Below are 14,838 nucleotides of genomic sequence, written 5' to 3' on the forward strand. Positions count from 1 at the left end.
TTAGGTATAACTGCCCTTTATCTTCAAAACAGCAACAAAGCATTAATTCATCTACGTAGACATGCACAAGGTTTTTAAAAGATCTCAGCAGGGAGGTTGTTCTAAAGACCTTGGAGAACAAACCACAGATCTTCGGTGGATGTAGGCATGTGCAAATCTGTCTCTTCATGTAATCCTAGACAGACTCGGTGATGTTTGAACCAGAGCTCAGTTGGTACCAAATAATCACTTCCAGGACTCTTTATTACTTTTTACACTCTAGATAGTTCTTAATGACATTGGCTGTATGTTAGAGGTTGTTTTCATACTTTATCAATGATTTAGATGAAGGAATTGAGGGTAAACTGATTAAATTTGCTGATGACACAAAGCTAGGAGGGATAGCTAATACTAGAGAAGAGAGAGAGAAGATTCAAAAAGATATAAATAAACTGGAGCAGTGGGCAGCAACTTACAGAATGGTTTTTAACAGGGAAAAATGCAAAGTACTACATCTGGGCAATAAAAATGAAAAAAGCATATACAGAATGGGAGGAATAGGGCTAAGCAACAGCACATGTGAAAAAGACTTGGGTATACTAATAGATCACATACTGAATATGAGTCAACAGTGTGATGCAGCAGCAAAAAAGGCAAATGCAATTCTAGGATGTATTAACAGAAGCATACAGTCTAGATTACGTGAAGTCATTATTGCCCTCTACTCCTCTTTGGTCAGACCTCATCTGGAATATTGTGTCCAGTTTTGGGCACCACATTTTAAAAAGACATCAACAAACTGGAGCAAGTTCAGAAAAGAGCGACCAGAATGGTGAACGGTCTGCAAACCCTGTCTTATGAGGAAAGGTTGCAGGATTTGGGATTGTTTAGCCTGCAAAAGAGAAGACTGAGAGGAGACTTAATAACTGTCTACAAATATCTCAAGGGCTGTCACATTGCAGAAGGATCATCTTTATTCTCATTTGCACAAGGAAAGACTAGAAGCAATGGGATGAAACTGAAAGGGAGGAGACACAGATTAGATATCAGAAAAAACTTTTTGACAGTTAGAGTGATCAATGAGTGAAACAGGCTGCCACAGGAGGTGGTGAGTTCTCCTTCTATAGAAGTCTTCAAAGGGAACAAAGCATGATCTGTCTTATCTGTTGCAATTTGCAAGGTTCCTTGAACAACCATTGCATCTACAGTCCTCAACTTTGGCCTAATTTTGATGCTTCTTTAAAAGAGTTTGAACATATCTTGCCATAGCGGTTTGCCTAGATGACACCTTGTTGATGCAGTATAACTATCCTGAAAAAGATGTAATCACGGCACTCCTGTCATAGGTGCCCAAGTAGGATATTATGCCATAAATAGAGAAAAAAACTTGGCACTCATATGTTCTAAATAAAAATGTATTGTGTGCATGCAATCCAAAATGTAGACGTTTTAGGTCAATACATGACCTCCTTCAGTAACGTGGATTGCAGTTAGGACACTACCCGCTTGCCTGTTCCTCATCACTGCAATCCGCGTTACTGAGGAAGGTCATGTGTTGACGGAAACGTCTACATTTTACATAGCTTACACCCAATAAATTTTCATCTAGAACATAGTTGAATGCCAAGTTTTTTCCATTGTATAATTATCTTTAGTCTTGCTGCTGTGCTCAGTCTTTTCATGATGTATGGCTAATTACATGAAACTATCTCCTCCAACCTCACCTGTGTAGCAAAATTTGGTTGTTCTTCTCCCAGTTTTAAGCCTCTTACACACAGTTTATCTTTGAATTCAGAACTATGTTTCAAACTACATATGAAAATGATGATCACTATCATCTGCTTGGTATAATTCGTTAATGATACACTTGACTATATTGAAGACAAAGGGTGACCACAGCAGATATGGATTGGATTTAAATTTCTCTTTTTGTTCACTCTTTTTAGCTCATTGACAAAAATGACAAAAATAAACTCTTAACATTCCTATCGAAAGCATTTTTACTTTGCAGCATTTTTCCACACCTGCCTAATACTATTTCACAACTCTGTATGTTTTTCAGTTTTATTCCTAATCTTTGTCAAAATAGGATAAAAAAAAAAGGAAATTAGACAAAAGTTTTGCGTTATTTTTTTTTGTGTGTGCATTGACTGCATTTTACGTGTTCCTTTTAAAGGTTAACAGCTTTGTAGAAGATTTCATGATCAGACAGCTAGAAAAATAACATAATCTGACACTTACCTGAATGATAATGCTGTAATTCTCTTTGGAGAACACGGGAGGGTTGTCATTGACGTCAGACACATCAATGTTAACCCTTGTGGTGTTCATTCTAGGTGGATTGCCATTATCTTCTGCCTTAACAGTCAGAGTGTAACCAGAAATCTGTAAAAACATCAATATGATCGTATAAATCATTATGAAAACATTATATAAGGATACAGAAGATGGTACTTGTTAAAGGAGGAAGAAATTAATGCTGGTGGAGTAACAATGCTTTTGAGGAAGACACTTGGGAGAAAAAGAATTTGACAAGCCTTACCTTCTCTCTATCCAAAAGTTTATTCACTTTAAGTTCCCCTCTTACAGGATCAATGATGAAGGTATTCCCAAGATTGCCATCTGTAATTGCGTAGCGGATGTGGCTGTTCAAAGGTCCATCGGCATCGTCTGCAACAACCTAGATAAAAGCACATTCTCATTTGGAGCCGACTCTGGTAGTGAACATTTTTGAAATAATTCTTCCTCATGTCCCAGTTTTAACTTATTAGATGATCTCCCAGCAGATTTATTTCAATACATTCCGTGTTACCTTCATAAACTCAACCAACTGAACAGAAAAAGTGCCCGAAGGAACAAAATACAATGTAACATCCTGCACTATTGTTCTCGGAAAGTGATGTGAAACATCCTTCCATGAAATCTTGCCAGAAAAACTAGAAGTTGAAATATAAATCCTGAGGCTATAATTATTATAATATAGTGATGATAATGTTAATGGTGCAAAAATATGCGTTAAATTACAGCATCTCGGCCCCACCTTACAATATTTGTCTGTGAAACTGACAATAACGGTTGATAAGTATCACACATCTCTCAACACTATTGTTTGAAATTACAGTAATGACCTACGTGCCCGCATTCTTCCACCAAAAACCTCAACACAACTATCTATCTCCAGGGCTTCCTGCTTTTTGAGCCCCAGCTTGTTGGTCTGCTTCACACTTGCTACATTAGTATGAAAGTCTTGGAGATCATATTTATAGTTTCACAAAACATACCTAATAATACCTATATTTTAATGTACATAAATGTAAGGTTCTGCAATAAAATGTATAATTATTTACTAAATGGTAAAATACTGGGTAAATCAGACACTGAAAAAGACTTGGCCATATGAGAGAATGGCAAACTCAATTTTAGTGACCAGCAGCCATGTATCATGGGATCCATTAAGACAGCCATGGTTGCTCATGACGAGAACATAGTTTTGCCACTATAAAGGTCACTAGTGTGACCACACTTAAAATACTGTGTACAATTTTGGTCCCCATTGTATAAGAAGGATATAGCTGAACAAGGGTGGGTGCAGACAAGAGTTACCAAAGTTATTAACCCCATCACCACCTTGGGATTTTCAGTTTTTGCGTTTTCATTTTTTGCTCCCTTTCATCCCAGAGCCATAAGTTCTTTTTATTTTTCCGACAATATGGCTATGTCAAGGCTTGCTTTTTGCAAGACAAGTTGTAATTTTGAACGACCCTAATATTTTTACTCTACAGTGTACTGGAAAATTAGAAAAAAAATTCCACGTTAAGTGAAATTGCTGGTTTTTTTGGCTTTTTTTTTTTTACCATGTTCACTAAATGCAACAGACCTGCCATTATAATTCTCCCGATCATTATGAGTTTGCAGATACCAAACATGTATAGGTTCTTTTTTATTCATGTGGTGAAAAAAAATGGCAGCATTTTCCAAGACCGATTGTGTCTCTTTGATTTATTCTTTTTATATTTTGATAGATCGGGTGTTTGGCAATACCAAATATGTGTATTTTTGATTTTTTTTTATATTGTTTTATTTTGAATGGGGCAAAAGGGAGGCGATTTGAACTCTTACTTTTTTTTATTTTAAAAAACTTTTTTTTTTTCTTTACACTTTTTACTTGTTTCAATAGTATCCTTAGGAGACTTGAAGCTGCGATTTTCTTATCGCTTCTGCTACTCATAGCAGGGCTTCAGCAGAAATCAAGATCTTCTATGAACGCCGGCCTCAGGCTGGCACTCATAGGAGATCAGCAATGACAAGCACAGGTGTCTCCTGCAGACCCCCTGCTGTCATGCCAACCCATCGGCACCCAGCCATCATGTGACAGGGCCACCGATGTGCAGAGCTAGTGACGCGCTTCCGGCAAATGTAAAATGCCCCTTTTAGGGATTGACAGCGGCATGTAACATGTTAACAGTCGAGTGAGTATCCAGATTCCACCTGCGGCTGTTAGGGGCACATGATAGCTGATCAGGTCAACTGTCATGTGCCTGAAAAAATGCAAGCTTAGTGCCAGAGCCAGCATCAAAGAGGGGGAGGCGATTTATGACGAACCTATACATCATAGGACACACCTATATGTCAGAAGTCGTAAAGGGGTTAAGGGGAATGGGTGGATTGCAATACCAAGACAGGTTATCAAACTTGGGATTATTCAGTTAGGAAAAATGAAGGCTTAGGAGTGATCTTAATACAATGTACAAATACAGAAATCTTTCTAATGATCTTTTTACACATAGACCAGCAACAATCACATGGGGACATAATCTAAGATTCTTTACTGTAAGAGCAGTGTGATTATGGAACTCTTTGCCACATGATGTTGTAATGGTTGATTCACTACAAAAGTAGAAGGGTCTGGATGCCTTTCTTGAAAAATATAAGATTACAGGGCTTCAACACTAGATTCTGTGATGGGGCGTTGATCCAGGAAACTAGTTTGATTGCTGTATGTGTAATCAGGATGGAATTTTACCCTAATAAGGGGGAATTAGCAAAAGCCTCGTAAGAGTTTTTGACCTCCTCAGGATAAACATGTAGGGTTATAGAAGAAATCTATGGACTTACAGTCATGACTAAAAGTGTTGGCACCCTTGAAATTGTTCCAGAAAATGAAGTTTTTCTCATGGAAAATTATTGCAATTACACATGTTTTGTTATACACATGTTTACTTCCTTTGTGGGTATTGGAACAACACAAAAAAAAGAGAAAAAAAAGGCAAAATGGGTCATAATTTCACACAAAGTCCCCAAAATGGGCCAGACAAAATTGTTGACACCTTTCTAAAACTGTGGGTAAACAACTTTGTTTCAAGCATATGATGCTTGTTCAAACTCACCTGTGGCAAGTAATAGGTGTGGGCAATATGAAAGTCACAAATGAAATCAGATAAAAAGGGGAGAAGTTGATTCAGTCCTTGCATTGTGTATCCGTGTGTGCCACACTAAGCATGAAGAACAGAAAGAGAAGAGGAGAACTGTCTGAGGACTTGAGAACTGAAATTGTTGAAAAATATCAACAATCTCAAGGTTACAAGTCCATCTCCAGAGATCTTGATGTTCCTTTGTCCATAATGCACAACATAATGAAGAAGATTACAACCCATGGCACTGTAGTTAGTCTCCCAGGATGTGGATGACAGAGAAAAATTGATGAGAGGTTGCAATGCAGGATAGTCTGCATAGCGGATAAGCAGCCTCAATCAAGTTTTAAAGAAATTCAAGCTGTCCTGCAGGCTCAGGGTGCATCAGTGTGGACAGATGAGACCAAGATAGAGCTGCTTAGTTAAGCCCATCATTCTACTTTTTACCGAAAAAAGAATGAGGCCTACAATGAAAAGAACACAGCACCTACAGTCAAATATGGGAAAGGTTCAAAGATGTTTTGCTGCCTCTGGCAATGGGTGCATTGACTGTGTGCAAGGCATCATGAAATCTGAAGATTACCAACGGATTTTGGACCGCAATGTAGTGCCCAGTGTCACAGAGCTGGGTTTGAACCCTAGGTCATGGGTATTCCAGCAGGACAAGTACCGCAAACATACTTCAAGAAGCACCCAGAAATAGATGGAAACAAAGCACTGGAGAGTTCTGAAGTGGCCAGCAATGAGTCTGGATCTAAATCGCATTGAACATGGAGAGATCCTAAAATTGTTGTTGGGATAAGGTGCCTTCAAGTACGAGAGACCTGGAGCAGTTTACAAAAGAAGAGTGGTTCAAAATTCAAGTTGAGAGGTGTAAGAATCTTGCTGATGGTTATAGGAAAGACTGATTGCAGTTATTTATTCCAAAGGGTGTGCAACCAAATATTAAGTTTAGGGTGCCAACAAAATTCGGCCAGTTATGTCCAATTTGCCTTTTTTTTAGGTTTTTTTTTGGGCTGTTAAAATACGCAAACAGGAAATAGACATGTGTATAACAAAAGATGTCTTATTGCACTAATTATCTTGGAGAACACTTCATTTTCTGAAACAATTTAAAGAGTGCGCACACTTTTGGCCATGACTGTATGTCTACCTTTAACTTAAAAACTATGACATTAATATATATATATATATATATATACAGTGCCTACAAGAAGTATTCAACCCCCTGCAGATTTAGCAGGTTTACACATTCGGAATTAACTTGGCATTGTGACATTTGGACTGTAGATCAGCCTGGAAGTGTGTAATGCACTGCAGCAAAAAAGAATGTTATTTCTTTGTTTAATTTTTTTTAAAATTGTGAAAAGTTTATTCAGAGGGTCATTTATTATTCAACCCCTCAAACCACCAGAATTGTTTGGTTCCCCTAAAGTATTAAGAAGTAGTTCAGGCACAAAGAACAATGAGCTTCACATGTTTGGATTAATTATCTCTTTTTCCAGCCTTTTCTGACTATTTAAGACCCTCCCCAAACTTGTGAACAGCACTCATACATGGTCAACATGGGAAAGACAAAGGAGCATTCCAAGGCCATCAGAGACAAGATCGTGGAGGGTCACAAGGCTGGCAAGGGGTACAAAACCCTTTCCAAGGAGTTGGGCCTACCTGTCTCCACTGTTGGGAGCATCATCCGGAAGTGGAAGGCTTATGGAACTACTGTTAGCCTTCCACGGCCTGGACAGCCTTTGAAAGTTTCCTCCCGTGCCGAGGCCAGGCTTGTCCGAAGAGTCAAGGCTAACCCAAGGACAACAAGGAAGGAGCTCCGGGAAGATCTCATGGCAGTGGGGACATTGGTTTCAGTCAATACCATAAGTAACGTACTCCACCGCAATGGTCTCCATTCCAGACGAGCCCGTAAGGTACCTTTACTTTCAAAGCGTCATGTCAAGGCTCGTCTACAGTTTGCTCATGATCACTTGGAGGACTCTGAGACAGACTGGTTCAAGGTTCTCTGGTGTGATGAGACCAAGATCGAGATCTTTGGTGCCAACCACACACGTGACGTTTGGAGACTGGATGGCACTACATACGACCCCACGAATACCATCCCTACAGTCAAGCATGGTGGTGGCAGCATCATGCTGTGGGGCTGTTTCTCAGCCAAGGGGCCTGGCCATCTGGTCCGCATCCATGGGAAGATGGATAGCACGGCCTACCTGGAGATTTTGGCCAAGAACCTCCGCTCTTCCATCAAGGATCTTAAGATGGGTCGTCATTTCATCTTCCAACAAGACAATGACCCAAAGCACACAGCCAACAAAACCAAGGCCTGGTTCAAGAGGCAAAAAATCAAGGTGTTGGAGTGGCCTAGTTCAGTCTCCTGACCTTATCCCAATTGAAAACTTGTGGAAGGAGCTCAAGATTAAAGTCCACATGAGACACCCAAAGAACCTAGATAACTTGGAGAAGATCTGCATGGAGGAGTGGGCCAAGATAACTCCAGAGACCTGTGCCGGCCTGATCAGGTCTTATAAAGACGATTATTAGCTGTAATTGCAAACAAGGGTTATTCCACAAAATATTAAACCTAGGGGTTGAATAATAATTGACCCACACTTGTATGTTTAAAATTTATTAAAATTTAACTGAGAAACATAACTTTTTGGTTTGTAAGATTTATGCATCTGTTAATAAATCCTGCTCTTGTGTGAAGTTTGAAGGCTCTAACTTATTTGCATCTTATCAAACCTGCTAAATCTGCAGGGGGTTGAATACTACTTGTAGGCACTGTATATATATATATATATATATATATATATATATATATATATATATATTAGTATCTTTTGACAAAATGTGTGCTGCGACTAAATGTGAATTTTATCTTTTTCTAACTGGTGTCTCAACCTGATGTGAAATAATTATGTAAGGTTTGACATTAGTGCAAGTCAGAGGCGTTATCATTAATAAAGAAAAGCTGGGATGTGAAATAAATGAGGCACCAACTAATAATTAGAAAGTGACAGCAATGCCATTTAATATTAATCTATGGAGAATCGTATCAAAAAGGCGGTCAAAATATGATGGTATGAGATGCATGTTAAAATGGCCCTGTCTGTTCATTTTACATCTCACATACGATACATGTATTTTATGAGGACAACATTGAATTGGGAGCGGGCTATTGCTATTGGAAGAAAACATGTATGTACAGTGCTGTGCAAATTAATTGGGACAAAGCATTTTTTTTTAAGTAAAATCGTAAGTTGGTTACCAGTCAGTGATTCAAACCAGTTTTAACTGCTTTGAACAGGCAGTCACACCTGTTCAAAGCAGTTAAAACTGGTTTGAATCACTGACTGGTAACCAACTTACGATTTTACTTAAAAAAAAATGCTTTTTCCCAATTAATTTGCACAGCACTGTATGTGTGTATATATGTATATACAATATATTATATATTTATTTTTATTCCCCCTCCCCTTCCATTATTGCACTTTATGATAGTTCTCTTTCAATGCCATTACTAGACCTGTCACCCGTCATGCCTTCAAAAACTTGTTAATATTCATACACATTGAAGTGTTAGGCCGCGTCACACTAAGCGAGATCGCTAGCGATATCGCTTAAGCGTCACTGATTTTGTGACGCAGCAGCGATATTGCTAGCGATATCGCTATGTTTGATACTTACCTCCAACCGGCTCCCCCGCTGTCCATCGCTGATCGCGCGAGAACGTCCTGGGCCGTTTCTCGTCAGCCACTTCCTGCTGGGCTTCCTGCTGGGCTTCCTGCTGGCGCCGACGAGTGACGCGTGGACGCGGGCGGGAGGACGTCTTCATCGCCGCGTCTGACAGGTAAGTAACGACCGCTGCTACATCACTGGTGAGATCTGCCTGTTTGGCAGCTCACTAGTGACCACTTAGCGATGCACCAGCGATCCTGACCGGGTCATATCGTTGTCGGGATCGCTGGTGCATCGCTAAATGTGACGGTACCATTACATGTATGATATACAGTATATATATATATATATATATATATACACATACATACACACATATAAATATTTGATCCCCTACCAACCAATAGTTCTGGCTCCTACAGATCAGTTACACACTTCTAATCAACTCATTACCTGCATTAAAGACAGCTGTCTTACATAGTCACCTTTATAAAAGACTCCTGTCCACAGACTCAATTAATCAGACTCTAAAGCCCCCGTCTCACATAGCGAGATCTCGCCTGCGATATCGCTACGTGTGACACATAGCGGTGATCGGGCCCCTGCTGCGATGTCGCTGATCGTGCTCGAATGTCCTGGGCCATTTTATGATCGCTGGTGTCACGCTGGCCAGCATGCATCGCTGTGTTTGACAGGGACAACGACGAACGACCTCAATACTACAGGTCTGAGAGACAGGGTCCCAACGACCATCATATCGTTCCGTATCGTTGCTACGCCACTGGTGAGATCTGAATGGTTGACATCTCACCAGCGACCACGTAGCAACGCATCAGCGATCCCTACTAGGTCATATCGTTGTCAGGATCGCTGATGCGTCGCCAAGTGTGATGGTACCTTAACCTCTACAACATGGGCAAGACCAAAAAGCTTTATAAGGATGTCAGGGACAAGATCATAGAACTGCACAAAGCTGGAATGGGCTACAAAACCATACGTAAGACGCTGGGTGAGGAGACAACTGTTGGTGCAATAGTAGAAAATGGACGAAATACAAAATGACTGTCAACCAAAATCAATCTGGGGCACCATGCAAAATCTCAACTCGTTGGTTATCCTTGTTCATGAGGAAGGTGAGAGATCAGCCTAAAACTACACGGAGGGAACATGTTAATGATCTCAAGGCAGCTGAGACCACAGTCACCAAGAAAACCATTGATAACACATTATCCCGAAAAAGTTTAAAATCCTGCAGTGCCCGCAAGGTCCCCCTGCTGAAGAAGGCACATGTGCAGACCCGTCTGAAGTTCGGCAATGAACACCTGCATGATTCTGTGAGTGATTGAGAGAATCACTTGTCTTATCCGACAGCCCCTCTGCCTTTGGATCGGAGACCCCGCGCGTCATGACGCGAGGTCCAGATCGCTGCAATTGAGACCCGATGTTGTCATGATGACATCCGGGTCTCCAGAGCTGAGAGACTTCCTGTCAGTCACGCGCAGTGAATGTCTCTCAGGTTAGTGTTAAGGTACTGTCACACTTAGCGATGTACCAGCGATCCCGACCAGCGATATGATGCGGTCAGGATCGCTGGTACATCGCTAAGTGATCGCTAGTGAGCTGCCACACAGGCAGATCTCACTAGCGACATCGCTGGGGACAGGGATCGCTACTTACCTGTCACACCAGGCGATCCTGCGTCCTCCTGCCCGGCTCCACGCGTCGCTCGTCCTCACAGCAAGAAGTGCCACAGGAAGCTGACGACGAGAAACGGCCCAGGATGTTCTCGCGCGATCAGCGATAACCAGCGGGGGAGCCGGTCGTAGGTAAGTATCAGACACAGAGATATCGCTAGCAATATCGCTATAACGTCACTAGTTATAGCGATATTGCTAGCGATATCTCTTAGTGTGACATGCCCTTTATAGAAGCTGCAGCGCTGACAGCTTCTATAGCATGCAGCTCTGCAAGCTATAGAAGCGATCAGCCTGCACAAAATGAGTGTCCCATAGTGGGACACAGTGGAAGAGTAAGAATTAAATATAAAATGCCTGATCCTTCTTTCTTCTGACAAAATCCTATTTGGGGAAGAGTCACGGGGCATGTATAAACATTAGTTGGCTGGTCACAGTGAAATGAGTGGGTTCAAATGACTGTGTAAATGTGTATGGGCGTCTTAACTCAAAGAAGTAAAACAAGAAATTATAGGACGTAAATTACCATCAAGATGGATTGTCCAGACACGGCGTCTTCACCAACCACAGCCGTGTATGAGCTATGGCTGAAAACTGGCGAGTTGTCATTTATATCCGTAATGTTAATGCTGATAGTGGCAACATCACTAAGTGGCGGCGTCCCACCATCCGTGGCCTCCACTGTCAGATAATATTCTGCTGATGCTTCATGGTCCAAACTTTCAATTATAAAGAGAATGCCTATTGGAAAAAGAAAAATTAACGTACGTGGAATGAGCACAGTAGGTCTACAGGCTCACTATAAATCAATATTTGTATGGTCAGCACCAGTGAACTTGCCAAGCAGAGACATCATCTTACATGCAGGTATGAGTTATTTTTTCCACTCTACCTGCCTCAGCATAACATAAGGAGTCAAATAACAAAATGTATGGGTGGATCACGGTCATCTTCTAATTCTAGCCCAAAAGTGGGATTTCTAACCAACACTAGTCGTTGATCAGACTTTGATCAGACATAGGTGTTTAATGGGGTTTATATAATAAAATGACAGGATCACAACATTTTTGCAAATCTCTTTGTGAAATATTAAAAGGGGTGTGTCCACCTTTGGAGCCAATAAAATTTTTCTTACTTAAATCTATATAGTTGTGCCTAAAAAAATTGCAAATGGATTGCATTTAAAAATGTTCCACTATTTGCCTGCTGCAGCCCATGTATTGCACAATTTATTGGGGGCAATAGAATGAAATAACTGAGAATCAGTCAGTGACTTTGTTGGACAATCCAATGGCAGAATCTGGAACGTCACCATTTTATTTTTACTTCCCACGGCAGATTTATGACCACAAACCGCACCAAAGTTGAATGCGCGCTGGGAGTGGGAAGCATGTAAAAACCGTGAAACGAGTGCACTAAGGGTCCAATTCATTAGGACTGGCATTGTGCACACCACCGGGAGTGGAAAACATTTCTGACATATTCTTTGATGAATTTGCCTGGTGGGCTATACAATCTTGCCACCTACCCCAGATACGTCCCTTTTACCAGAGCTGGCCAGGACTGGCATGAAAACACCAAAATTCGCTACATTTCAGCGCATCTTCGAGTTCGGCAAAATTTGGCAACATTTTAGGAAGCTTCACTCCAAAGTTTAACATCTTAATTAGTGTTGAGTGAACGTGGTCGGATAAGGTGTTATCGGAGCATGATAGGGTGCTAACAGATTATCTTTGGCATGCTCTAATTAATACTATATTCAAGTCGCCACGGCTGAATGTTTTGACAGCCGCAACAGCAGCAGGTATTACCAAAGAAGCAGCCGCGGAACCTTAAACATAGTATTCGAGCCCACCATAGATACTGTCATGATCCCAGTGCAGGTTTTGACCTGCACGTCAGGGGTTAATGTCTTGAGCTCAGTGCAGGCTTTGACCTGCATACCTGGGGTTAATTATTGTGGCCTCTCTTTGGTTCTGGCAGAGCTTTTTATTGCCCTGAGATACTCCAATCCCTGTCAGTTATACTTTCGCCCTTGGCATTGCATGGTGACCCCCGAGTGTGTTTGTGCTGTGTTCTGGTTGCTTGATTCTCTGTGTACGACTCGGTCTGTTCTCTGGATATTGCTTTGGATTCTGCTTGGTACCTTCTATGTCTGTTTGGTTTTGACTTCTGCTTGGCCCTGACTATCCGTTCTCTCTCATCCCTGGTACTTTACTGATATCTCTGTGTATGACCTCCGTTTTGCCTGACTCTGAGTATTTCTGTATAGTGTCCTGCCATCTCTGAAAGCAGGACGCTAAGCCCCGCCCCCTTGCAGTCACATGACCGTAGGTCCTGTGACTGCTTGCTAAACTTCAGCGTCCACAGGTCCTGTGTATCTGTACTTTTCGGCTGTACCTGACCCCGGGCCCCCCTACAGTGCGGGTGAGTCCCTGCTCAGCGGAGGCTGCACGCCGGCGCTGACAGGATTTTGACAGATACTCTGTTAGCACACGATCATGCTCCGATAACATCTTATCCCAGCACATTTGCTCAACACTAATCTTGATGAATCGGGCCCTACATTTCATAAACCATTTTTATTCATTGGAATCTAATGGCTGATGTATTCTCCAATAAAGAAAAATTTTCAAAAACATTATCCATTCCTAAAGTGAAAAGCTAACACACATTTGTTTTTCTACACTTATTTCCATCCGTATATGTACAACTGTGAGATGAACTGAGAACAGAAAAAAAAAAGCCAAACCCGTAGCGGTCAGAAAACCAGCATTTCCCATTAAATGCCATCGCAGTAACTACTAAGTCCTCCGAACACATTTTCTTCTGAAGGAAAAGCATGGCATTTTAAAACATTTCTGTGATTACAGCCTTTATCACAGCTCATAAATTCAGCGCCTGCAGTCTTTTTATACCTTGTGATAACACACTCACAGATTTCTAACAAACTCATACAAGCAAGTAGTGAATAATGGAGGCAGAGCGACACTTGAGCTGCATTACGTTGTGTAACTCAAGCCGATGCCTTACAGAAAAAGACAGACTCGGATGTATATGTGCAGTGGGTGTCCACTGGTCATTGGATAAGTGTAGATAAGCGTAAAAGTAAAGTTACCTGTTACTTGATTTATACTGAATTTTCCATGTTCATTGCCGCTGATAATCTGATATGAGATTTCCGCATTAGCTTCGATATCTCTGCTCGTGGCGTAAACCTGCAGAACTTCGGTGCCAACTTCAATATCTTCTGGTAGAGTCGCAATATATTCTCGGTGTTCAAAGACGGGTGGATTGTCATTTATGTCCAGGACTGACACCACGATACTCGCAACAGACGAAAGCTTTCTGGGTAAACCATGGTCAGTAGCTCTAACCGTCAGCGTGTAAATTGCTTGAGTCTCCCGATCGAGAGGCTTTTCCAGACTAATTATTCCAGACACTTCATCAATGGAGAATTGACCTTCTGCCGAGCTGACTAATGAATACTGCACCTTTTGATTAAGTCCTGCAATAAAAATATACATTGAAACACTATAATATTTTAGCCACTTGGGAGACACGAGTCTGTGTCCCTTCGAATCTAAGATATGAATTATCGAAGAGGTTTTTCTCTTTCCATAGGAAGCGATGGTGTCTGGTTCATGTGTGAAGCCTCATCAGTCAGTAGAAATGTGTCCATGTAAAGTAAGTACATAGAACTCAAGAATAAAGAAACGCAGAAAAAGTCTACAAATATAAGAGTGTCCAGAACGGCCATTCCAGTGGTCACTGTTGGTCATGCAGTGATGATGTCCTGTCCACCATTCATGTGACTGTTTGCCAATCACTAAAAATTTGTTGAACGTAAGCACAACTACCGCTTGGTGCTCAAGTAGGTTCCCAAACCGTGATTTACTTGTAGAATAAACTTGGCACACAAGAAATTGCTCAGGTGAAAATTTAATGTAATCCACTTGATGTCAGTCACTGGCCTCGGTGGCTATGTGTCGAATTTGCCAGCAAGAAAGGAAAACGGCCACAGTGATCACGCGACTAATGAACATGTTGTCACTGGTGCAGGAGCA

At 41.3% G+C, this 14,838-nt stretch overlaps 1 protein-coding gene across 5 annotated transcripts in view; it reads right to left on the reverse strand.

Annotated features, from left to right (window-relative positions):
• The window catches only part of FAT1 (FAT atypical cadherin 1), a 331,353-nt gene that overhangs the window by 44,233 nt on the left and 272,282 nt on the right, over nucleotides 1-14,838 (reverse strand). For all 5 annotated transcript variants that reach the window (XR_012232847.1, XM_073578882.1, XM_073578892.1 and 2 more), the window contains exons 14-17: nucleotides 13,890-14,279; nucleotides 11,298-11,512; nucleotides 2,522-2,659; nucleotides 2,221-2,364 (exon numbers count right to left, since the gene is read on the reverse strand). Coding sequence is in view for 4 of the 5 variants with exons in the window: in XM_073578882.1 (XP_073434983.1) it covers nucleotides 2,221-2,364; nucleotides 2,522-2,659; nucleotides 11,298-11,512; nucleotides 13,890-14,279 (887 nt within the window). In the remaining variant the exon portion in view is untranslated. The remainder of the gene's footprint in view (nucleotides 1-2,220; nucleotides 2,365-2,521; nucleotides 2,660-11,297; nucleotides 11,513-13,889; nucleotides 14,280-14,838) is intronic.

The sequence above is a fragment of the Dendrobates tinctorius genome, unplaced genomic scaffold (genome assembly GCF_039654945.1).
Source record: "Dendrobates tinctorius isolate UK_male_01 unplaced genomic scaffold, ASM3965494v1 ptg000008l, whole genome shotgun sequence".
NCBI lineage: Eukaryota > Metazoa > Chordata > Amphibia > Anura > Dendrobatidae > Dendrobates > Dendrobates tinctorius.